This window comes from Mustela lutreola, chromosome 1 (genome assembly GCF_030435805.1).
Source record: "Mustela lutreola isolate mMusLut2 chromosome 1, mMusLut2.pri, whole genome shotgun sequence".
Classification (NCBI taxonomy): domain Eukaryota; kingdom Metazoa; phylum Chordata; class Mammalia; order Carnivora; family Mustelidae; genus Mustela; species Mustela lutreola.
In genome coordinates this window covers 131,800,385-131,827,266 of record NC_081290.1, presented here as the reverse complement: position 1 = coordinate 131,827,266, position 26,882 = coordinate 131,800,385, and the positions used below count along the sequence as shown (strand labels likewise).

Here is a 26,882-nt window from a genome sequence, read left to right as displayed (position 1 = left end):
ATCATAGGGGCTACTGAATACCTTACTGGAAAAAAGGGAAGTGAAAGTGCAGCTGCAGCGATTTGGGACATTCTGCAACAATATGTTCTGTAGAAATGCAGAGATCACCATTGTTTATAAAATGAAAATTTCCATACTGGGTAGAATCAGTTTCCTGTTCTTACTGATAGGAATACTAGTTCTTGAAATCTATTACTGACTGTAAATATCAACCTAAAATTTTAGATCTATACCACAAAAGATTGTCTTTTTAAAAAACTAAAATTTTCTGGGCTTTACTTTGTCTAAGTTTTCACTTTCAAAGCCATGTTGTAATTTCAGTTTGTGAGCTCTTTAGATAATGAATTCCATGTGTCTACTTACCTGCTGGGTGAAAGAACACTGCCTTATATTTGTCTTAACATAACTTAGAATCTGTGAATTTCAGTCCTCAAAAGTACATGCTTGAAGGTGAATTATAAATATCCTAGTGGTTCTATTTTCATACTTGAAAATACCTCATTTCTTAGAATTGTAAATTCCCTCAAGGCTTTCCCAATTTAAAAACAGCATTATAGATTTTGCAGATTTAGATATTGAACCCTCTGTTTTATAAATTAACAATCCAAGAAGTTCAAGTCTTAAAACTATTTAAAAAAAGAGCATTTCTAGCTACTTAAAAGACTATATTGAAACAACAACAACTTTGTGATTTAAAGCTATACTTATTGGGGCGCCTGGGTGGTTCAGTGGGTTAAGCCTCTGCCTTTGGCTCAGATCATGGTCTCAGGGTCCTGCCGTTGAGCCCTGTATGGAGCCCCGTATTGGGTCAACAGGGAGCCTGCCTCCCCCTCTCTCTCTGCCCGCCTCCCTGCCTACTTTTGATCTCTCTATCAAATAAATAAATAAAATATTTTAAAAAATGAATACAGCTATATTTATCTGCAAGGACAGAGCACACTCAAAGTCAACTGCCAAGTACAAAGTTAATTTTATAAAAAGTTAAACATTCTTTCTCAACTTGACCACTTTTCTCAACTGAGGCTAAGTTTAAGTCAATCTTTTTTGCATCCAAGTAAGTTATACTTCCCGATTGTGTGCTGTAGGCATTTATTTCTTTCTTTCAAACCTGAGTGTATTATACAGAAACAGCTAAGAATATTAACTATAACAGAAATTTAGTTAACCTTCTCCCAAACATGATAGTAAATGCCATGGAATTTTCTCTGGTGTAGATACAGAAAAGGAACAAAACAATGAAGTTCAAAATCAATCTTGAAGAAAAAGAAAAGAAAAGAGACAAAAAAGAACACTACTATTATTTAACTTTGATCTTTCAAGCTTTATTTTTCAATCTAATTAAAGTAGATCCCTAGTGTTTTATACCGACCTTATCTAAGAAATCATATTTCTTACTACTTCTTTTTCATGCAAATACATGCAAAACAATACATGCGAAAGACTGTGTGGATTGGCAGTAAATGTGCATTGAGGGTTAAAAATTTAAAGATTTGGAACAGCTTTGTTATATTTTATTATTAAAATGACAAATATTTTCTTGAAATCTTGACAATATTTTAGAAAATTCATGATAAAATATTACCATTAGACTACATTTGTTTTCAGTGGATGCAACGATACCATTTTTATATTTTCATCTGCAGCTTAAAATATAAAAGGTCACAATGTTTTAATGGAATCGTTAAGATTGCTATCGCTTTAGCCATCAAATGCGTATTGCCTTTCTTACTGTGGAATTTTTGTCAGAGTGGCAGGCAGGTGATATTTGGCTGTATTAAAGACTGACTAGTAAACAACTGACCTCATTTTGTCTTCTATGGAGTAAAATCGGGTTCTGCTTGGATGCCAAAGTGGCTTGTGACACCTTGGGAGTATTCTTAAGTGTCAGGAGCAGTCTCCTCCAGCCATTAGCACATTATCTTGAGAATCGACATCATTAGTTTAAATTAGGTTCACTTAATTAGCCAGCTGGTACTCTCCTTGTCAGGCTGATAAACAAGCTGTGCTTCACTGTTCCTTCTTGTTAAGACCAAACCCCAAGTTTTGTTTATCTTTGTTGCTATTATCAGTATAGATGTTTATAGATTATCAGTACCAGATGCAACTGGTCCATGGTCATTATAGTGTATAGTTTAAATTTTTCTATTTGTCTCATCTTCTCAAGAAACACTGATAAATTTGTTTAATACTGGGTAGTTGGGGATTATGAAGGAGTTAATATTTGTGGATTGACAAAAAGAAAAAAAAAAACCCTTACAATATATGTAAATTATATGCTCAAGCAATGTTTTAAAATATTAAATAGAAACATTTTATTGATATCTTTATAATGCTACAAATAAGACCTTTTTTATTATTACATTATATAGTATATTTTAAGGAAGGAATAGAAGAAGTTAATTCAACATGACAATATAACACTCCAAAAATGGTTCTTATATAGAAGTTAAGAAATGCATTTTCAGACCTGAATATGTAGATCACTATTATTTATTAATTATAATAACACATTGTAATTTGAAAGATATTTCTTAAAGCGTTTAAAAGATCAATTCATTTTTGAAAGTAAGAATGTGGCTTAATTATCCGAATATCATCAGGCCAAGCAAATCCCACTGTGTACAGAAAACCATAGTGTTTATGATACTGGAGAGAAATTTCCAACCTATAGTATCAGAATCCTTAATTTAAACAAATCTTATGGAGTCATTCGATAGATCCAAACTGATTCTGTTTGTTCTATTATGGCTGGAATTTGAATCACCTGCTACAAATAAATCTCATTTCTATAGGCTTCTCAAGGCAAAGTCTGAAAACAAGTTTCCTAACAAAGTAATATCAGTAGTTAAATACAAATCTATGCAAAGTAATAGATGAGCAATCTATATAGGTTAATTCTGGGGTGGAAGATAAATATATATGGAATATATATATATTTATATATATTTATATAAATTTATATAAATCCCATATTCTTGAATGTTGTTATTCAATTTATATCATTTCTTCTTGATAAATGGTTGGTGGCTGTAGAGAAAAACAAAACAAGACAAAACAAAACAAAAAACTATATACACTAGTGGTCTCCAAAATGGAATGAAAGATGCTGTCTTGTGAGAAAGAAATACTAGGATGTCATTAATATGTGTTTTTATCTTTAAAAAATCATGTAACACTTTATAATCTCTTAATATATGGACCAACATGGTAATCCTACATTAACTGTATGTTGAATGCTGATGTAATGCTCGATGGACAGGAGGGCACCTGAAGACGAAAGTAGGAGTTTTACAATAAGAGGGGATCAATATTGGTACTTTACTTCACTTTTATCTTTACAAAGGAGATAACAGTACTGCATACCTCAACACAAAAGTTGTTACAAAGATTAAATTAAAATAATTTTTATTTGTAAAACATTAAAAATAACTTCTCTGTTCATAATAAGCATGGTACAGAGTATAATTGTCTTTCTTAAATAAAATAATAATGATGTTCTTAATAATAATAAGTTTTGGAATACTGTTTAATTTTGCAACTTGCTTTTCCCAGTCATGTATATTTAAAGTCCCATTAGTTGTCTGTTGCATACTGCTATTTAAAAGGTATTGTTCTAAGTGCCTAGGTTGTATTATTGACTTAAACAAGCAGGCAAAAAAGCTGCTTTCTTGGAACCTAGAATCCATTAGATGAAGATAGACAATGAAAAATAGGAATACTAAACATGCAAATTATAATATGTGGTCAGATGGTAAGTGCTTTAGAAAAGGTAAAACAGTGATGTAAGACCAGGTGGAATTAGGAAAACTAAGGATGAGAAGATGTGTACCAAGCAAAGGCTGGTTACAGCATTAAGCAGGGTATCAGACTGGCCTCACTGGGAGCAGGAGCTCTGAGCAGTGAACACGTTGAGGAAGCAGACACTGGGCTGTCTAGGGGAAGACCGTTCAAGGGAAAAGCCCTCCGAAAAGCAGAAGTGTGGCTGGCATGCTGGATGAGCAGCAGGGGACCCAGAGCCCCTCCCCTGGAGTGGCAGGTGAAGGGATCAGAGAAAGAAGACAGAAGGGGCAAGTCAGCCAGGGTGTGGTAGTCATTCGAAGGACCTCTGTCTTTACTCTGAGGGAAATGAGAAGACGCTGTAATGCTTTAAGATTAGTATTATGATCTGTCTAATGCTTACCAAAAAATAAAAATCATTTTAACAAATCTGTTGAGAAAGGTGGTGAGTATATAAAAAGTTAAAAGTTAGAAACCATGTGATGAGAGTTGAGAGGATAGAGGCTCTGTTCTTGATGGTATCAGGTAAGGTACTGCCGAGGTCAGTATTTAGAGGGCAGATAGAACTCGGTTTCCTGAGAATGTGAGGCATGGGAGAGAGAGGGCGGTCAAGGATAAGAGAATCTTTACAATGCCTTTCTTAAAATGTGGAGAAATACTTAAACTACTTATAACACAGAGACAGGATTAATTGTGGCAAGAAATATAATATTTTAGGTATCAAATATAGTGCCTTTCTCTTTTACAAAAGCTAATGGCTTTTAAGCTTACTCATCATTTAAAGTAATTTCCAGAGTGTACTAGCAGGTATTTTGTGAAATCCAATACGTGCAATTTATTCCTTTCAAAAGTTGACAATATAAGTAGGAAAATATCTGTTTTTTGGCTGAAGATTGGTATGGCAAGATTATCCTGAAGATGGTTGTTTGGAAATATTTCTGTCTTTGTTACATGATCTTGTGTCTGAAAACTATGTTAATGTTCCCTCAGTAAAATGTGTTATATCTCCACACTTGAAAAGTTGTAAACAGGTTTTTTTTTTTTTTTCCCTAAGAGTTAAACATTTTCCAAATAAAGTATGTCAGATGTATTTTTCTTCATTTTTGATCTGCATATCTTTTTTCAGTTCTGGTGAACTATTATAACCCCAAACCAAAATATATTGAATTTAATACCAAACCTCTGAAATGCTGAGAGACAAAAATGTTCAAACGTTTTGGAGATCACTGAGCAGATATTTTTCAAAATCGGACACTGTTTTGAAATTTGATATATTTCTCTTTCAAATACGTATATCTTAATTATTTGAAAGCAGTTGTTCATGGACTGCTTTTTGACATCTCCTGAAACATATTCTCATCAGTTAACTTTAAAAAATAATCTCTGTCTTCCCATTTATAAAAATATTCATACTTAAAAGCTCAATCAAAGCATCACCTCCTCCCCTTATCCTTCCAGGTTTGTACTTTTTCCTCTGCACTTTCCTGGCATTTGGTCCTTATTTTTATTTTGTGACTAGGCATCTAGCTATTTTAAGTTCTTCCACCCTCTAGCCTCTAATTCTTTAAGGAATTAGAGACTGTGTTTTTTTACTTTCTAAATCTCAGATTCTTCATTTGCTAAATAAAGGTGCTGCATCTCCAAACTTTAAAACACTATGAGGCTATTGTCGTGAAATACCTCTAGTTCAATTAGCTTTTCTGACAGTAATAGTAGTATTTCCATGGTGCACCACAGAAAATCTTAGTAACTTCCGCTTCAGAATTCATGCTCGTAAGCATAGTGTATTCTTTGGGGCGCCTGGGTGGCTCAGTGGGTTAAAGCCTCTGCCTTCGGCTCAGGTCATGATTCCCAGGGTCCTGAGATCAAGCCCCGCACTGGGCTCTCTGCACAGCAGGGAGCCTGCTTCACCCTCTCTCTCTGCCTGCCTCTTTGCTTACTTGTGACCTCTGTCTGTCAAATAAATAAATAAAATCTTAAAACAAACAAACAAACATGGTGTATTCTGCCATTCATTGGTTCTCAGCTGGGTCTGTACTGCTTATACAGATGATACTGCATATATTTGGGCCCTTGGATTCCTTCCACTTTCCAAAAAAGAAAAAGTCCAAAGAATATTTCTTATATATGAGGGAACAATAGGAGGGCAATGTATGCACGCAGTGTTGGGAATTAAACTAACAACTAGGAAGGATGCCGGTTCATATTCAGAGAGGTTGCACATTGGGGATAAACAGATCATCCAATCCCAGCTCTGCTGATCACCCGCTGGATGACTCCTGGTAAGGCTGTTTCCGTTTTTTGCCCTGCTTTATGTGGATATTAACTTAATCATGGACTGTGGTATGCCCTAGAAGTTAATACTTAGGAGAGGAACCAGAAAAAGAAAAGAACCTTATGAGAGCTGGCAAGTTGGAAATTTTTATTTAAATTTTTCCTTAATATTTAAAGTAATCTAAAGCTCTTTGCTCTTTGTGTAACTGACTCTTAACAATTGAATAACAGTGAGGTCTTTGTTACTATTGCTTTTGTTGTTGAACTATTTTATCTTTAACATTGTAAAAACCTAGAGATTATTTCTTTTTAAGCTGCATGCAAAATAGGGTAACTTATAATCATGTACAGATCAAGTTTTACATATAAAAGGGAAAATATGAAAAATCAAAGGAATCTTATTGCTTTGTTATTAGTGTAATAATTAATGATGGCACTTTTGCTATATACACATTGAAATTATCAGTGAATACATGAAGAATTTAAATGAAACATTTGGCATTCACTGGATTACAATTAACAAAACACCAGACTATTTCTTAAGCAATAAAGCTATTTAATTATCCCAAATAACTTCGTCTAGAGACAGTTACTCTAGGTTTGTGCAGCAACTCAAGGCTGTTATGGAGAATTCATTCTCCTTTCATTTTTCTCCTGCCAAATCCTCAAAGTGTTGTGTGGCTTTTCCTTCTTAAGCTTATTGTTTCAGGCCTCAAAATGACTTTGGAAATGAAGGCTTAATCTTGTTACATGATAGCGTTCAAAGCAGGAAAAAAGAGAAACTGTGGCACAGTATCATTGTCAAAAATGGTATCGTTCATCGTGTTAATCCTTATCATGTATAACTGAGTCTAGGTCATGTGACTACTGGAGCCACTAGAGAGGCTGGGAAACTTGGCATTTGTGAAAGGGGAATAGGCTTAAATCTCTGGTGCTTGCCAAGTGAGCTGCCTTCCCTGAGAAAGTTGTTGGCTACAAGATTTCAAAACAACATAATGGCTCTATTAGCCAGGAAGAAAGTCAGGGAAGACATTAATACAGAAATGTTTAAGTAGGCATTTTCAGAAATTAAATAATCAATCAGTAATCTAAGAGTATTGAGAATTTTAAATAGATAAAATCCAGGGCAAGTCTTTTAAAAATAAATACTTTAGTACGACTAAGTTGCCAACATTTAGCTAAAATATGAACCTTCACATGTTCAACCACAAATGTACTTTACCTTTAACCCACTGAGAAGAGGATTGCATTATGAACTAGGACTTGGGAAATTCTCTAAGGCTATTCACCAGAGTTTCTTTAGAAAGAAATGCTTTCAATATTGAATAAAGGTAGTGATATTCAATACAATTTATTTCATGTTATAAAATTATAAAAATATACATAAAGAACTACCACGGGAAATTACTTTAAAAAGGTATTAGCTTGAAATATAAATAACTTGAAATTAAGGTAAGCGAAATAACTTCCTGGCAGCAATTTGTTTTCTGGAAGTTTTGTTTTAAGTAAATGCTAAATATTATAAACGGTAGCAGAAAAACACATTTACCATATCAAGGATAGCTGAAAAATGCATTTATTTCTTTCCGTGATTTTAGATTTCTCGTTAAGGAAATTAAATTAGGTAATCTGTCATTAGGGTTATCACTGTATATCAGACTTAGGCATTTTAGCACTATAGATGGCCAAATCCCATGCCCAGCATTAGAATGAAAAACAACCTAATAGTATAAACATAGTTCTTACCTGTGTTCAACAATTGAATAAAATATGAATATATATCATTTATATATCTTAAGTTCCTAAATAGCTTCTCCACAGACACCCAATTTGCATAGGTAATAAAGGAACATAACACTATATAAAATTGTGCATAAACACACTGGGTAAAGTATCATATTTCCAAATTAGAAAAATCAAGGTTTAGAAAAATCAGAAAATTGGCAACATAAATTTTTAAATTGGTATCTAAACTCTTGTGTTCTTTCATAATGTCTGGCATAGTTTTAAACTAATATTTCAGTCTGAAACATTTTTTTTCAACTCCCGTTTATTACAGGCAGTAAGCACAGACCCTGTACCAGTTAAATTACACTATGACAAATCACATGATCAGGTCTGGGTGCTGAGCTGGGGAACCATGGAAAAGATTTCCCCAACACTGCAGGTAAGCACATTTCAGTATATTTGAGAAAACCGTGGTATTTAAACCTTTAGCTATCTCATTGGATATTTATAACTATTCGAGAGTGATCTTCATCTAAAGACTGTACTTTAATCACTTCTAGATCTGCACAGAAAAGGGTGAAGAAGTTAATACACAAGTACTTGTTTGAATGGAAAATATTGCATGTCATTCTTATCAAAGTTTAAACTATATGCAAGCAGAAAAACCAATGACTGGAAAACTGATGCCATTAGTGAAAAATAGTCATAATTTGTATTTCAACAATTACCTGCCTCCCTTCAGTTTTCATGAGAATTTTCTTGTTTCCATCTCTTTTTTCCGAAATGGGGCATGTGAGCTAGAGACTAAGAGAGTTAGATAGTCTCAAGGCAGATCTCTATTTTTCTCCAGACAGGTAGTATGATCTTATCTGAGAACAGACTCATTTCTAATTGGGGAATAAGCGGTATAATCTTTGTGGAATTTGCTTATGTTTTATGTTTTAAAGTTGTTTATATAGAACTTGACAGAGGAAAAATTATATATTTTGACAATATCTCTTTGGCACAGTTTCAATTGTTGGAGTTAAAAGTTTAACAGAAAACTGAGAGGGAATGAGAAGGAACATTTGTCCCTGAAAATGTTTTATCTATATCTCAGACTACTTTGTGATTATAGCATGGCTGTGAACATTCCACTTATTACAAATCATTAAACTTTGGTTGGTTTTCATTAAGTCAATTGAGTGCCATGTTTTTTATTTTAATCCATTGTCACTACCAATACCTTAAAAGTTTTTGAAAGATTTTTAGTTTTGCAATATTTAACTTACAAAAGACAGTACTATGAAAATCTTTTAAGAGAGCTATCGGAATGAAGATTCCTATTATATTTCATTAGAAATATGTGTCATTTGAAACATCTAACATATAATAGTATTCCAGTTATCTATTGTGGCAAATCAAATCACCCTAAAATTTGATGTGTTAAACAGAATTAAAGAATGACTTACTACCCATACTTTTGTGCTTCAGCAATCTGGGCAGTTTGTGGGGCATAATTGGGGAACACTCAGATGGCCACACTCATCTTATTACAGTAGCTGGGTAGTTCAAAATAGCCTCACCCCCACGTCCATTATGTAATAGTGGTGAATAGCTGAATGGCTTAGGTCTACTGCATGTGCCTGGTATCCTTTAGACTGGTATGTCAGCATGGTGGTTCCAGGGTATAAGAGAGTGGAAGTTGTGAGGCTAATTAAGATGTAGGCATTAGAGTTCTTATTAAGTCACTTCCACCACAACTTATTTTTGTTGTTGTTGTTGTTTGTTTCAGTTTTTAACTTTTTTTTAAATGTTCAATTAGCCATTGTATAGTACATCATTACTTTTTGATGTAGTGTTCCATGATTTATTAGTTACATATAACATCCAGTGCTCATCATAGCATGTCCCCTCCTTAATACCCATCACCTTGTTACCCCCTCCCTCTACCCTTCTTCTCTCTGAAATCCTCAGATTATTTCCTGGGGTCCATAGTCCCCCATGGTTCTTTTCCCTCTCTGATTTCTCCCTCTTCAGATTTCCCTCCCTTTCCCTATGGTTCTCTGTGCTACTAGTTATGTTCCACATATGAGTGAGACCATATGATAATTATCTTTCTCTGCTTGACTTAACTTCACTTTAAAAAATCCCCTCCAGTTCCATCCATGTTGACACAAATAGTGGGTATTCATCTTTTCTGGTGATTGAGTAATATTCCAGTGCATATATGTACCACATCTTCTTTATCCATTCATCTGCTGAAGGGCATCTCAGCTCCTTCCACAGGTTGGCTCTTGTAGACAGGGCTGCTATGAACATTGGGGTACATCTGCCCCTTCTTATCACTTCATCTGTATCATTGGGGTAAATACCTAGTAGTGTAATTGCTGGGTCATAGGGTAGCTCTATTCTTAACATCTTGAGGAACTTCCTACTCTTTTCCAAAGTGGCTGCACCAGCTTGCATTCTCACCAACAGTGTAAGAAGATTCCTCTTTCTCCACATCCTCACCAACATTTTTTGTTTCCTGTTTGTTAATTTTTTGTTGTTATTGTTAATTTTTGCCATTCTCACTGGCATAACGTGGTATCTCATTGTGGTTTTGATTTGTATTTCCCTGAAGGCTAGTGATGTTGAGCATTTTTTTGTGTGTTTCTGTTAGACATTTGTCTTCTTTGGAGAAGTGTCTGTTCATGTCTTCTGCCCATTTTTTAACTGAGTTATTTGTTTTTTTTGAATGTTGAGTTTGAGAAGTTTTTTATAGATCTTGGATACCAGCCTTTTATCTGTAATGTCATTTGCAAATATCCTCTCCCATTCCATGGGCTACCTCTTAGTTTTGTTGACTGTTTCCTTTGCTGTGCAGAAACTTTTATCTTGATGAAGTCCCAAAAGCTTGTTTTTGCTTTTGTTACACTTGCCTTTGGAAACGTGTCTTGAAAGAAGTTACTGTGGCCAACGTCGAAGAGGTTACTGCCTATGTTCTCCTCTAAGATTTTGATGGATTCTTGTCTCACACTGAGGTCTTTCATTCATTTAGAGTTTATCTTTGTATATGGTGTAAGAGAATGGTCCAATTTCATTCTTCTGCATGTGGCTACCCAATTTTCCCAGCACCACTTATTGAAGAGACTTTTCCATTGCATATATATATATATTTTTTTTTTTCCTGATTTGTTAAAGATTAGTTGACCATAGAGTTGGGGGTCCATTTATGGAGTTTCTATTCTGTTCCATTGGTCTATGTGTCTGTTTTTGTGCCAATACCACCACAACTTCTTGATCAAAGCAAGTCACACTGACTGCCTAGTATCAAGAGGGTGAAGTAACAAAGCTCTTCTTTTGATGGAAAGAATATAGTCTTCATCTATCATCACAATATGGTAATATTGTCTAGTTATTTGATACTTTGTACTTAAATCCTGACAACATAGAACAGGTCAATATCTATGATTTTTTTAAAAATTCACTTATGAGTTATATTTAATGCTATTACCTTTAAAATAAACACAGCTTATAAAAGTTAATATATGTATATATGTATATATATATTTTTTTCTTTTAAAGCTGTATGAATTTTCAATATAGCATATTCTTTGGAACTGAATCCTCCTCCCCTTTGGTACTTGCTACTTTGATAGATTAATAGCTTTCTCAGTGTTGCAAACCTTCCATAAAGCACTTTAGGCAAACTCCTTTAATATAATACAGAAAGGGAGAAAAAGTCTTTGAAAAGGTGTTAAGTAACTTTCCACACATTATTCAGCCATTTAAAAATGGGTTCTTTTTCTCTGAAAGTCCAATAAAAATATGCTTTTAAGATTTAATGAATTTTTAAAATATTTGCTGAGTAGAGGGAAAGGTGAGTCTCACGCCTGAAAATAAAATGTAAGAATTGAGATGTAAATAATGTAAATGTAAAATAAAATGTAAGAATTGAGAAGTACTCTTAAAATAGTACATATAGTAAGATTTATTTGCATAAATTAAAATTTATACACAAATGCATATGCATATATATGTGACAGATTAGATAAGATAATATATAGATAGACAGACTGACAGGAAACACATGGTCTCTGGATCAGAGAACAGACCATTTCTTATTTAAGATCATGCTAGTGTTTATGCTCCAGCCTCCATCCTAAGGGTGATGTGGTGACAGACTAATGTTACCCTGTATGAATAGCACATTTGCACTAACAGGAGAAGAAACCTGAAATTACATGTCTCAGAGTTTTTGTTTGTTTGTTTGTTTGTTTGTTTTTAAGACTGTTGGCATATCAATCTATCCTCTCATGACAGATAGAGATTGTTATACTCTATACTTATATAAATAATAATATATTGTTATACTCTGGAATGCAAATTTTACCCGATAAGTATGCTAGAATGTCAGTAAGGCTCAAGGAAATTAAGTCTCTACTTCTCTCAGGTGCAATACCCCACCTTCATCTTCCAAGGCATTTTTGCTATGCCATCATCCTTTCTCCAACTTTGCCAGAGCTCTTTGCTTAGAAAGACCTGACTCAGCAGAAATATCAGAATATTCAGGATGATTGTCTTCCAACAAGATTCTCAGGAAACATTTGCAAAAGGAAATGGAATTTAAGATTTGTTTGACAAGAGAAACAGACTTTCCTTTGTTGAGATCAAAATCACCAAACCAAAACATGGGCAAAATCCCATTTTTGCCCAAGTGCCCTTGTGCTATATTAAAAGATCAGACTAGAACTAGAGACATTGATGCTAGGTTGTGATGAGTAGTTAGGCAGTAAATTTTTGTCCTAATGTAGTATATAATAGTGGCCACTGAAACCTATCAAGGATCAAAAGTCCTATGTATACTTCTACTTTGTGTTTTTTTTTTTTTCTAAGATTTTTATTCATTTATTTGACAGAGATCACAGGTGGGCAGAGAGGCAGGCAGAGAGAGAGGAGGAAGCCGACTCCCTGCTGAGCAGAGAGCCCGATGTGGGACTCGATTTCAGGACGCTGGGATCATGACCTGAGCCGAAGGCAGAGGCTTTAACCCACTGAGCAACCCAGGCGCCCCCTACTTTGTGTTTTCATTTTGACTATAATCCAATCTATAAATCTTTGTCAATTATGGAGCAAAATATATTATTTTCTGTGATAATAATAATTAATTAATAAAAACCCATAAACTGTCATGGTAGGTGTATAAGACAGTGATTTTCCAATTAGTGTTCTCAGATGAATTCTCAAAGATTTATCACAGTTATTTTTTTCCTTTTTAAAAGGCATTTATGCCTTATGAAAATTTAAGATATGCTATTCTAAAAGTCATGTGACTCTCATCTACACAGTTTTATAATCCGTATGTAATGTCTTTTCAAATGCACAAAATTAGAGAAGAAATGTCCCCAGGAAACAACTTGGAATAAATTCTTTACACCTTGTTGTTGGCGAGGATGTAGGCCCCAGCCAGATGGGGTGACAGTGGGATGTGGCAGCTGTAGGTTTGTGGAAGACGTCACATATGGAGGAACCAGCAGCAGGATACAATTAGGAATAAACCAAGGATTGTCGTAAGATTGGACCTGTTGATTAAGGTGCATCATAGATCAACCTGTGCATCCTTGCTGTTAGTCAGCTCAGTCCTTAATCTGGCAGTCCACTACATCTTGTTCACCTGCAGCAGTGAGAAGGACCTAGAACCATCAGGGAACAAAGTCCAGACTGAGAAGAACTATGGAAATGGCATTGCATCTTTTACAACCTAGGACTGTGCCAAACCCAAAGAGATGCTCAGATGCTTACTATACCTTCACTGGCATAAAATATTTTTGCATCAGTAAGGTTGGGATACATTATAGTGTTGTTTGAATATTCAGTTATGTGATGCCTGTAGACTACTGAGAACACATAATTGGCATGTAACAAGCTCTTAGTAAATATTATTATTGCTGTTGTCAGTTTGAGTATTAATTTTGAATACATGTACATGCATTTCAGAGCTAAGCACCCCTATACAAACTAAGGGGAAGAAAATTTGAGGAATCCCTTTTCCATTACTTCTGTTGACCTTTATTAAAATCTTACAGACATGAATGGCTAAAATCCACTGAAAATGTCCTCACTGCCATTCCTTAATAAAATGGGTATGGTATCTTTCAAGCTCTTTTTAAAAGACTTTGGTTCTCTCTTCCTCTGGGCACATGATAGGCTCCTTTTGGTTGGGAGGAGCCATATGATTAGTTCTGGCAAATGTGGTCGGTTGTCAGTGGAAATAGTCAACGTAGTTGGCTGCTCGTTCAGCATGGGATACTAAGTGAAACAGTGGATACCCCACCAAAACCCTCGGGGAAATTCATGGGTGTGAGATGAAGTCTTCAAGCCTCTAAGACTTTAGTATTTTTTTTCTATTTTTTTTTTTTTTAACCAAAACGTAACTGAGCCTATCCAGTTATAATCCTAATAAGCTATTTTCATTGAAAAGGCAATTTCCAGAGGGAACTCAATGAAAGCATACTCACATGAGTGAAGAAAAATTAGCTATTCAGAAAAAAATAAAATCAAAGTGCTACTTACTTCTGTCATAAAAACCAAAAACTCTGTTTTGAGGGAGGAAAGTAATTACCTTAAGAAAGTGAGTCAATTATTTAGGAAGTTTAATTTGGTGGCCATATATAGAAAGGACTTAAAAGGGGAGAAATAAAGACAGAATGCGTTTTAAAAGGCTAACACAGAACAATGGTTGACGAGCAGAAACAATAGGAAAACAAATGGAGAGGTATGAAAAATCTGAAGAAAGAACTGATAGAATTTGGTGCATAATGTGATACAAGGAATAAAAGAATTTAAATGTAGTGATCTTCTCTTTAATGGACTATAAAGGTTTTATTTATTTTTATTATTATTTTTTAAGATTTTATTTATTTATTTGTCAGAGGGAGGGAGATCACAAGTAGAGAGGCAGGCAAAGAGAGAGGAAAGCAGGCTCCCCACTCAGCAGAGAGCCCAAGGCAGGGGTTTGATCCCAGGACCCTGAGATTGTGACCTGAGCTGAAGGCAAAGGCTTAACCCACTGAGCCACCCCAGCATCCTGGATTATAAAGATTTTAAAAACCAATTAATGATGTCTAAGAAGAAGAAATGTCTTTGATTAGAACTTACTTAAATCTGGGGCACCTGGAAGATTCAGTTTGGTTAAACATCCAACTCCTGGTTTTTGGCTCAGGTCAGGATCACTGAGTTGGAACCCATGTTGGGCTTCATGCTCAGCAGGGAGCCGGCTCAAGATTGTCTCTCTCCCCCTTTCCTCCTCCCCACTTCTCCCTCTCTCTTCTCTAAACAAATTAAAAAAAATAATAATAATAAATAATAACTTACTGAACTTTGTTACTTTCAATTTATAAGAAGAAAAAATATTATAATTTAATCTATTTTAAAGTTGCTAAGAACTAAAATGATTTCATGATTTGTTTCGGAGTTTTCAGTTTTGTTCCCAGCTGTGGTCTATATTAGGAGGAATTTTTTTTTGGTTTTGTTTTGTTTTTCTGTTACACTTCCACAAAGCTGAAGAAAGAAAGAAAAACCTGTAATACTTGCTTTTATTTACCCCATTCTCCTATTACACATTACCGTATTCAATATACTATCATCAACTCCACAAAGCTGAAGAAAGAAAGAATGGAAGGGAGGAAGGGAAGAAAGGAGGGAGGGAAAGAGAGGAGCAAGCAAGAAAGAGATATGTACGGTTGCTTTATTTTTCTCATTATAGCAAGGTTAATGCTTTTATAATACAGAAGTTGTTTCTACCTATTTTATAATTTAGGCAGAAATTATTCAAGATAAATCATTCTCTATTTTTTATTTCTTTAGAAAAACACATTTCTAGGTTGAAAATAAGCAAACAATTACAAAAATCCAATTTCCTTAATGATGTACTAGTTTTGAGAGGGCAATAAAGAGTCTCTGAAACATTTCCTGATTTGTTTCATCTCTAGACAAAATTAATGCTGGTACTATTAAGGGAATGCACTGGCAATGTCTAACTGTAATATGCTCTGTTTAGGTAATAACGCTGGCCAGCGGGAATGTGCCACACCATACTATTCACACCCAGCCTGTGGGAAAGCAGTTTGACCGAGTGGATGATTTTTTTATTCCTACTACAACACTCATCATCACCCACATAAGGTAAATGCTAAATGAGTGATCAACTTTTAGATTTCTCTCTGGTTTTGATAGGAAGCGAGGGGAAGTCACAAAAAACAAAACACATTTCTGTTATACATGGATACACACATAATTGCACATGATTTACCTTGTCTCATCTGCTTGATGAACTTTTATCAACTTTAGTAATGGATTTCCTGTCCTGTATTTCATTTTATGCCTCAAAAAGGAGTGAATTTTAAACAATCAGTTGATTTTTAAAATCAATTTTATAGTTAATATTTTTGCAAATAGCCATTGGAGTTTTCTTATTAAGCTTTTGTAAAATGCTGATATTCGAACTTGGCATGATGAAAGAAACACTTTCATAGAAATCCATTCAAATATTATAATGACATTCTTTAATTATTTTCCTCTTATAGAAATGAGCATAAAAATGTATTGGAAGCATATAGTAAATTGAAATGAAATGTTTGAGGCCTACACTTTGAAGAAACATGGTGTGTTCTACCCTTGAATGTATTTATAAGAGGTGAAAAGATAATTACTTCTAATGACATTACTCCAAAGTGCCATGGAAGGGTTTAAATGCTTGACAGAGAGAGACAGAATATGTCATAATTTTAAGTACTATATATTTTGATAATTTACTGAAAAACTTTTAAATGTTAGTGAATTTGAACCAAACTATCATTTTGTTGTGTTTCTCAAGTAAATTATATTGAGAGAGAACTGTTCCAGATGTTATATGACTCATTATTTGATTCTTACATATATATATATTTCTCTTGTATTAAATTGGAAATTACCTTATCTAAGAGTTAGAGTTATAAGAATTCTCAAACTTACACAAGTAAAAAAGAGAGTTTAATAAATCAGAATTGTGTTCATCTTCAGACACTACATAGAAACTGTCATTTGCATAGCCAAGTATGTTTTCAAAGAGGTTAGTATATTTTTCAAGCAAATGACCATTATTTTCAGAATGTCTATTATGTGCTCAACAATAAAGTGATTAAAAAACATAATGTCCTGTTATAATTATTACATGTTTTATGGAAAATAAGTGGAACTTTTTGAAAATGCAGCATATTTTTAAAGTATTGTATTGAAATAATAATTTTTACATCTGACTGTAAGTGCTATAATAGTACAGACACAAAAGAAATTAGAATATGAACGAAAAATGGGACCGCTGGAGATAGTATGAAAAAAATACATTTTTATTTGGAAATGAGTGTTATAATTAATTCCTTTGTTATTTTCAAGTTGCTGATAAATTATTATCATCAATAATTTACTGTGTAACACTTGCTTTCTATTTATCCTATTCTTCTATTACACATTACTGTATTCAATATACTATTATCAACTTCACTTTTTTTTTTTTTCCCTGAATGCACTAGTAACAGAATTATTTGGGGCAAATTTCCTGGTCTACAATACTAATAGGGTTAATAGTGTATAGTTCGGTCTATTTCTTTTCCCCTGCAACCAGTAAATTATATCATTGTGGTAAAACAGCTACCAGGTCAAGAGTTTAACTTTCTTTAAATGCAGCAAGTGCTATGTGTAATTCTGGGTTTGTATTTATAATTGATATACAAAATTATATTGCATGATTATAGAATTGCTATATATGCAGTCAGAACATAATATCTTCTTAGGGTTGAAATGATTATAGCTAGAGTTGGAGCTAATAATTAGAAGAACATCTAAATAATGGGAACACATATAAGGCAAACTTTTATTTTAGTTATTTCTTTATATTATGAGAAACACTGAAAAGTATGCTTGAGGATATTTTTAAACATCATTTTCCTTTTAGGGATGGATAGGCAGGGTTGTTTTGCCATACTTGTAAAATATAATAAATTAAATTATAGCAAGCCTACTTGCATAGCTTCCATATACAGTCCCATTTTCATGAATGTGAATGATGGTCAAATTTTCTACTGCATTTCAAAGTAATTATTCCTATTACTAAGTGAAGAGTGAGAGTAAAAATTAGCATGCATTTTCAAAGTCAAAACATTAAATATAAATTATTTTTAATATAATGAGAATTTTTTTCTACGTCAGGAAAATCTGAGGGACAGATACAGTCTTTTCTCCTACCAATCTCATGTAACATATTTTTCTAACCAAATCTAGCATGTGTTTAAATATGTGTTGCAGAGATTGATCTTGTTTGTAACTTGAGTTTTTCAGAATTTGAGACTATTTTCTGATGCTGGGCTTGGTATATATTTCCAGGCCAGGCAGAAGGTCTGACACATAATACGTGTTTAATTAATATGAGTTTCCTTCCTCTGACCCCTCATCACATTAATCTACTTTTCTCTCAGATTGCTACACTCTCGTTTCAAATAATTTATATCTCAAATGTCTGAAAAGATCCTGGACAAGTGTCAGGATTTTATACCCTAAGTGCCTAAAAATTGGTAGGCTCTTAATTCATGTTTCTCACAGGAATGGAAATAAAGAAGAAAGTGCTATGCTATTTCCTAAACCAGACTATGTCTAAGACTGAGAGAATTACATAGCATTAAGGGAACTGTATTTCTTTTGTACTGAATTTCCCAGCATCTAACACGGTATCAGAGATGCAACAAGTATTGTATTAAGTGCACATGAATTATGTGGAAACAGTAAATACAAACAATAAGTACTTACATCTCCGGTCAGATCAAAGTCTGAAGGTCCCAGCAACAACATTCGCCATTGGCTGTTGTGAATTTAACCAGTTTACTTCATTTCTTTCTGAGGACTGGAATGAAATAATGTTTAAATATTAAGTTGCAGGGGCCTGGGTGGCTCATTCAGTTAAGCAGCTGCCTTCAGCTCAGATCATGATCCCAGGATCCTGGGATAGAGTCCCAGCTTGGGCTCCCTGCTGAGAAGGGTGTCTGCTTTTCCCTTCATCTCTGCCCCTCCCCCTGCTTGTACTCTTTCTCTTTCTCTGTCAAATAAATAAATAAAATCTTCAAAAAAAAAAAATCAAAAAAATTTTAAGTTGCCCATAATCATGATATAGATACTACTCATAATCCACACTGTAGCAGGGGTTTCTCTGTGAATAGTGACAATTTTGCTAAAGGTTTGTATTTTCCCTGCTTAACTTCTCATTTTTTTCTACATTTTTCTCCCTTTTCAATGTCTAAAATTCTCAGGTTTGTTTAATCTAGTCTGTAAAGTAAATTGAGACTGAGGAATTTAAGAGAACCAAAATTATTTTATCCATCTATGTTAAAAAACAAGCTTGTAGCTTAAAAAATAACCAAAATTCACAAAATTTAGAAAGTTGTTCACTTTTTAAAACAGCTTAAAAGTTTCAGCATTTAAAAAATTTTTGGATCTTAATTTATGTCCCTCATTTTTAATTGAAATATAGTTGACACTTGATACTATATTAATTTCAATTGTACAACATAGTGATTTGACAATTCTCTACGTTTTGCAATGCTTGCCATGGTAAGTATAGTTATCGCCTGTTACCATACCTAAATATCACAATATGTTTGACTATATTTCCTGTTAGTACTTCTTAATCCCCTTCACCTATTTCACCCATCCCCCTCTTTGTCCCCTCCCTTGCAACCACATTTACTCTTTGTATTTATGATTCTGTTTGTTCATTTTGTTTTGCTTTTTAGATTCCACATATAAGTGAAATCATTCGATATTTGTCCTTGTTTGACCTATTTCACTTAGCGAGATAGCCTCTAGGTCCATTCATGTTGTCATAAAAGACTTCATTTGTTTTAATGGTTGAGTAATATTCCATTATATGGAATGATTGTGTGTGTGTGTTTGTGTGTGTACATGTGTTTCATATCTTTTTTATCCATTTTGAATGACCTGAGAAAGTTTAATTTTGGAAAACTCATTTATATCTAAAAAATATCTGGACTGATTCTATGCAGTCATTCAGTTCCTCAGTGATCTCCTTCCCATTCCTTGAGAGACCCAGTCCAGACCACATGCAGTTATTCCTATTTTTAAGTATACATGTTGCCTAAGTGAGCACACATACAGTTATTCCCATTTTATCCTATGGAATGGCACTTTAATAGTAAAAAGAATCCCGTTTTGGTTTTATGTATTCCTTCCTTCTCCATAGGAATCAGAAGAGTACCTGAGCCCTAGGCTGAGGATATACCAGATACACTGATGCCATACTTCCTTTGATCTAAATCAAAATGGTCTTTAAACGATTGAGTTCTGGTTACTGGACTCAGCTATAGCTTGTGTCCGTGCCTTACACTCTCTTGAATATGCATGCTTACCAGGGGATAATAACTCTAAACTAGCACGCAGCCATTCTTTAAGATACAGATATGTGAGCCCCAACTGTGAAGTCACTTTGGTTTAATGAAACTAGACTTCCTGGAAGATAAGAGAAGATGTATTACAATCCTGTCTCCCCAAAGTTCCAACTACCTACTCAGCTTCTGAAAGGGACTGACTAAATACTTATTGACTAAAAGTTTGTTTTTAAAAGTTTATTAAAATTCTAACATATGTATTTTTAATATTGAGTGTGAGTTGCTTAATATCTACTTCTCCAATTGTTTAGGGAAAACTTAAATTACTTGATATTTAGCTAATAACACAGATGATAATCTGATGTTTATTGAAATATATTGATTTAAATCACTCTATAATTATGTTTTCTTTTTTGTTTTTAAAGAGTAAAGAAATCATACCTTATATTCTGTTAATTTTCATAAAAACAGATCCATTGAATATTTAATAAGTGATGTACTTTTCATATTAGTAATTCATAGCACATTTCAGTTAACTGGCAACATATATTAACTAGATACTCATTTTTCAGGCTTGTAGTTAATAAAGAATTTTCTTTAAAAAGCTTAAACTCCACCAAGTAATTAATTAATCATAAATCATAGTTCTAAATTTGAAGAGATTATGCGGTGAAAAAGAATGTGTTTTGTAATGACATGAGAAATATAAATTTCTTATATGAGGAATTTCAATTTGCATTTTTATCTTTTTCTATATACAAATATATCCAGAAAGGAAAAATTGAAAGAGAACTATTAAAAATGAAAATGCATGTATAATTCTCAGAAGAATCAGTTATGTCTATTTAATGTATAAAAATTGAAATAATAATTCATTTTCTTTTTTAATCACAAGTGTTCTACAAATGTAAAGGAAAATGTTTCATTATTGTACTCATAACTTGTATCCAAAATGCTAAGTTATTATAATATCATTACATGCAAATAGATATGTGAAAGACATAGTTCTACTACTCTGAACGTTTTTTATGATATGGATAATGCATGTGGGATTTAGTAATTTTTGCGTCAGTTTTTTAATTTGCTAGATATTAAAAAGTAAATTCAAAGCAATTTATTTTTTTTCCAGAAAAATTGTTGTATCGTAATGGTTGTATTATCTTCAAAGCAACTAAATCTCATAAAGAATGGACATTTACACAATTGATTGTGTTTCATTTTTGTACTATTCTGAAGAGAAAAATTTAAATGCCAATTTCTTATTGTGATATATGTAAAGATTACAACTTACTATGCAAATGCTACTATAATTAGCAGAGAAAATGAAAACCACAGGTTTGGCAGTGATTTATTGCATTATTGCGTGTTTATTTTTAAAATATTCCCTTGTGTGAGTTTAGAGGGGTGAGGAGAATTGAGAAAATGAGAGGAGAAGCTAGTGAGATGAAAGATATTCAAGCAGTGAATGGCAAAGTATTTCCATGGGACTCTCCCCGAAAATACTTCAATAATTTTTCTAAAGAATGGTTTATTTTCGGTAGTGGGGTGATGAAAGTGGGACTTACTTAAGGGCCAGAGTGGTTGAGAGCAAGGAAACTTGATAAAGCTTAGTGGAAGAGATGGAGAAGGCCAGAAAGTACAAGGTATGACAAATGCAAGAATTAGCATAAGTATTTCTGTCTTGTCACATCATGAATGTCGTGTCATGTCTTGTCATGAATAAAATTAGTGGAAAGATAAGGAAGGGGGGAACAACTAGATATTTTTACCTACATTACAAAGGCACAGCTAATACTCAGTTTCATTAGGGCTCTAAGAAATTATTTAAATTTTCACTGACCAAAATAATACCTTTGATACAATTTTAAATAGATAAAATACATGAAGAAAAATTGTGTTTTATAGCCTGATCCTTGTAACATCTACAAATCATTTGTCTTGCATTTCCTGTCCTCTCTGAAGTTGACTGCAACTACAGACAAATTTAATCCTATCCAGTTCACCTGGCACGGAAGAAACTTTTAGTAAAAAAAAGAAGGAAGTTATTTCTGATTTATGTGTTACTTCAGGAGTAGTGTTGAGATAGAAAGGGAAGATAATAATTTCAATGATGCTATTTGAGATTCTTCAAAAGGCTTGTCTACACTTGACATCACCTCCAACACCAGCATTTGGATTTAAACTACTCTTGTTACTTTGGGTTATGTTTCTCTAGAAATCTACCTTGAAAGTACTCCTAGTTCTTGACAGGAAAATGGGGGGGGCCGTTTGGAAATTCGACATTTTTCTTATTGGCATTTTTATTTATGGGTTGATTGGTTGATTATGTAGTCTCTTAACATTAATGTTTGAACTTGGGAGGATGTATGTGTGTGTGTGTGTATTTATTTCAATCTATGATTACATGATAAGTAATAAGATGAATAGAGTATATATAATAGAGAACTTGAAAGCAACAAGTATTTACATAAAAACTGATAATGCCAGTTCCAACATTTTTCTCCTCCTCTGGACTTGACCTACTAAACAAAACAAACAGACAAACAATATTCCAAAAGTTTCCTTGTAACACTCATCCCTTCCCTACCACATACCTTAAAATGATGTCAGTGTCAAATAATTATCTCAAATTGGGTAATTCAGGGATTTCATGGAAAGTGGACCTCAGTGTTACTTTTCAGCTTTGGTGGGCTGGAAAGGCAGTTTTAAGACCCTCAAAAGTCAAATGAGTGAGAAGAATGTAATGTAAAAGGGTTGCAGACAAATGTGGAATAAGGGGCTCAGGGCTTATCCTGTTCCAGATGAGTCATAACTCCTCCCCGCCCAACGGCTATGGCACCACTCTAAAGGATGAAGAAAGCTGAAATAACAAGTAGCGGGCACCATTCTAGGAGTCTGGAGAGAAGTCTATAGCGCTCCTTTTCTGTTATAAATTACAGTAAGGAAATGATTAAGAAGGGATTGGGTTTGATTTATGTTTCCTTGAAGCTTCTCCAAGGGAAAAATAAACATTCTGTGAAAGTGAAAGTTAAAGTAAAGTATATCATTCTTCCTCATATTTTATCAAATCTGTTAAAGCAAAATTATATATATGGCTAGCCATTTATCAAGACAACCCTACACGTGTGACTTGATTCATGGACAGGCCAGGTATATGGAGATACAATGTCAGCAGCAAAATTGCCTGGGTAACTGAAATCCTGGCACATCAGAAATTGAAAATATCAGTTGTTCAATCCTTTATAGGAAAAATATAAACTAAAGATGATAAGCAATCATCAAAATTGTTTCAAAAATGGTTCTTAGATAAAGATCTCACAAAATCACAGTTCAGTGGTTTTTTTTGTTTTGTTTTGTTTTGTTTGTTACTCCATTCAAACTTATATGCTAATTTCTCCCACAAAGAAATAAACTAACAAACTATGAAGATTCTAAATAAACCAGGAATGGGAGCTCTCTCTGTCTGTATTCGCACATATAGTGAATACCTGAAACATTTATGAATTCTGAAATTATGATCTCCTCCCCCAGAGTCTCTGAGGTTTTTCATTGCCCTCTCCACAGCACACAAACACAAACTCTAGATTGTCAGGACCTGCAATATCTTGGGACCCTTACATTTCCATAGCCTAGTGCACTATTGAAAAACAGAAGACATCCATAAGTTGTTTATTAAACAGAGTACATATGTATATGTTTGTGAGTGGGTATGCAATACAAATACATATCATGTTGGTAAACTTTCCAACCTTTTTATATGGGTGCACAGTTTCTTCTACATAAGCTCTTGATAACTTGTTTCATCTTACTTTTAAAGAAGCAAACACACTTATTTTTTCTTTAAGATTTTATTTATTTATTGACAGAGAGATAGAGAGCACAAGTAGGCAGAGTGGCAGGCAGAGGGAGAGGGAGAACCAGTCTCTCTGCTGAGTAGGGAGCATGACGTGGGGCTCAATCCCAGGATCCCAGGATCATGACCTGAGCCGTAGGCGGCTGCTTAGCCAACTATGCCACACAGATGCCCCTAAACATACTAATTTTTAAAGAAGTAAACATGGGGCACCTGGGTGGCTCAGTCGTTGGACATCTGCCTTCAGCTCAGGTCCTGGGATCCAGCCCTGCATTGGGCTCTTTGCTTAGCAGGAAACCTTCCTCTCCCACTCCCCCTGCTTGTGTTCCCTCTCTTCCCTGTGTCTCTCTGTCAAATAAATGAATAAACTCTTAAGAAGAAGAAGAAGAAGAAGAAGAAGAAGAAGGAGGAGGAGGAGGAGGAGGAGGAGGAGGAGGAGGAGGAGGAGGAGGAGGAGAAGAAGTAGTAAACACACCCTTCAATTTGGATCTGTAATGTTATTCTCCTTTTTCATTTTGGTTACGGGATTTGCTTTTTTATTTTCCACTTTCTTAAGCATATTTGTGTAGCTAACACATTGAGTATAAAATGCTTAGACAGAAAACCATTGAGCGCTTATAGCCAAGTGTTGCGTGTGTATGTGCCTCTGTGTGTGTGTGTGTGTGTTCAGTTTGTTAATTTCATTATTTCTTGAGTTAGAGAATACTGTCTGCTTCCATGCTTGGTCTCTGCCCTACATTAATAGGTCTCTGCACTAAGTACTGTAAAAAAAAAAAAAAAAAAAAAAAAAAAAGAATCAAGAATCTAGTGTCCAAGAAGGCCAACTCCTCTTTTGGCAGAATATACACTTAGCCAGATTAGTAGGTCATATTAGCTATGATATATATATATATATATATATATATATATATATATATATATATATTTTATTGTATGGATAAATGAGGTTGGATTTAAAGAGCAAACTATATTTAAAATATGAGGATCTCATTATTTTTTAAAAAGGCAAAGTTTTGTACAGGTGTTATTAGTAGACTCCAAGCTTTAAGATTTAATAAAACCCCTAAGTAGATTCATTCTACAACATTTTTTATTGAAGAAATCAATGGAGCACTAATAATGTGTAATTTAGAAACACTCTGCATTGCAAATCTGCCTCTTGAGTTTTATTATGCAAAGAAAAATAGCTCTTGCTTCTCTCAAGAGGTCCTTATGCTAACTCATCAAGGTGTTCAGTAAAACATAGGGCTGTCCATTTGACAAGACCCAGGATTCTTAGGAGGCAGGTGTGAGATATACATAGCAAATTTGTATGGTCTTTTTTTTTTTCTTTGTCACATATGATTTTAAGTTTTGCTGGAATTGTAAATCAAACTTATTTTACCTTAAATGAGTAAATGATATGGTTGTATAGATTACTTTGCTTTTTTGCTTGGTAGTAAAAACAAACTCAGATAACAATTAAGGTTAAGAAAGAAAAATAACAAAATTTAAAATACAATACAATATATCAAAGATGGCCAAAACTCATCCTGAGAACCTAACTAATTTCTTATGTGAATTTAATATGTGTACTACATGGCCTATTTCGTACATATGTTTAATAGATTATAGTATTTTGAATCAAGTGTATAAGACATTAACTAGTTCTCATAAAATGTGTATACAAAAGAATAATGTATATTGGGTTTTCTAATTCTTTCTATCTGAAGTGGCTTTGTTAGTATTCTGTTAAAAGTTGATATATTTTACCATAGTATCTTATTTTATGAATTCATTAGTTTTTTGATGAAATATTTTATTAAAATGCTAAAACTTAACATACACATATCATAACTTTAACAAAAACTCTTTTTTGAATGAAAGACTCCTACTGCAGTTCAATAGAGCAATATAGTTGAAAATAAATAATTTTATCCTTGAATATTGTGTAAAGTCAATAGAACTGTGGTCAATAGAACATTTTTTTGAAATTTTCTGTGAATGTGACTAAATACATATATATATGTATTTATATATATATACACATACACACACATTACTTCTCAATTTTAATTAATTATAAAAACTTCTCTTAAATGTAAAATTAGTGGTAGTAGTGGGAGGTGTCTTTAGATGGACAACATGGTGGCACTGATACTTTATTTACAATGATTTAAGACTATAAAAATATTCGTTGTGAATCCACACAAGTTTATATTTTATAGCATTTTTTAAAAGATTTTATTTATTTATTTAGAGGCAGCGAGAGAGAGAGGGAGAGAAAGAACTCTTACTTAAGTAAGTGGGGGGAGTGCCAGAGTGGAGGGAGGGGCAGAGGGGTGAGAGAGCAAGAGAAGCCCAAGACATGGCTCAATCTCACACCCTGAGATCATGCCCTGAACCAAAATCAAGTCAGATGCTTAACCAACGGAGCCACCCATGTGCTCCTGTGCCATTCTAATTTAGTTGTAAATCTATGGATTTGGCCTCACTATGGCTATCCATGTAAGAGAAAGGTATTGGTTATTGTAAGCCAATCAAATATATTTACACAAATGCATTCCTTTTTTTTTTTTTCATTTAAATTAACAATCACTTGTTCTGTAGCAGTGCTTTATCTCTTGCTTCTCCTTGTGAAAAAGAAATCCTGCAGGAAAATTTCAGATTTTGAAATTCCTTGGTTTTAAAGATTTGGTTCAAGCAAAAATGAAGTACATGACAGGATGTCAGAGAGCCTTTAAAAGGTACTGTAACAGAAAAACCCACCAAATTAGTAGATATATGGAGAAACTACCTATTAGGTCTCATCTATCATCTATTATATGTGGAAATACTCAACATAACTACCTGAGTAGATTAAGAACATTAGGCAA

General features: G+C 33.8%; 1 protein-coding gene across 2 annotated transcripts in view; it reads left to right on the top strand.

Moving 5' to 3' along the window:
* Positions 1–26,882, top strand: part of FSTL5 (follistatin like 5) — a 763,963-nt gene that overhangs the window by 684,890 nt on the left and 52,191 nt on the right. For both annotated transcript variants that reach the window (XM_059174403.1, XM_059174392.1), the window contains exons 14-15: positions 8,111–8,218; positions 15,803–15,927. In XM_059174403.1, the coding sequence (XP_059030386.1) occupies positions 8,111–8,218; positions 15,803–15,927 (233 nt within the window). The remainder of the gene's footprint in view (positions 1–8,110; positions 8,219–15,802; positions 15,928–26,882) is intronic.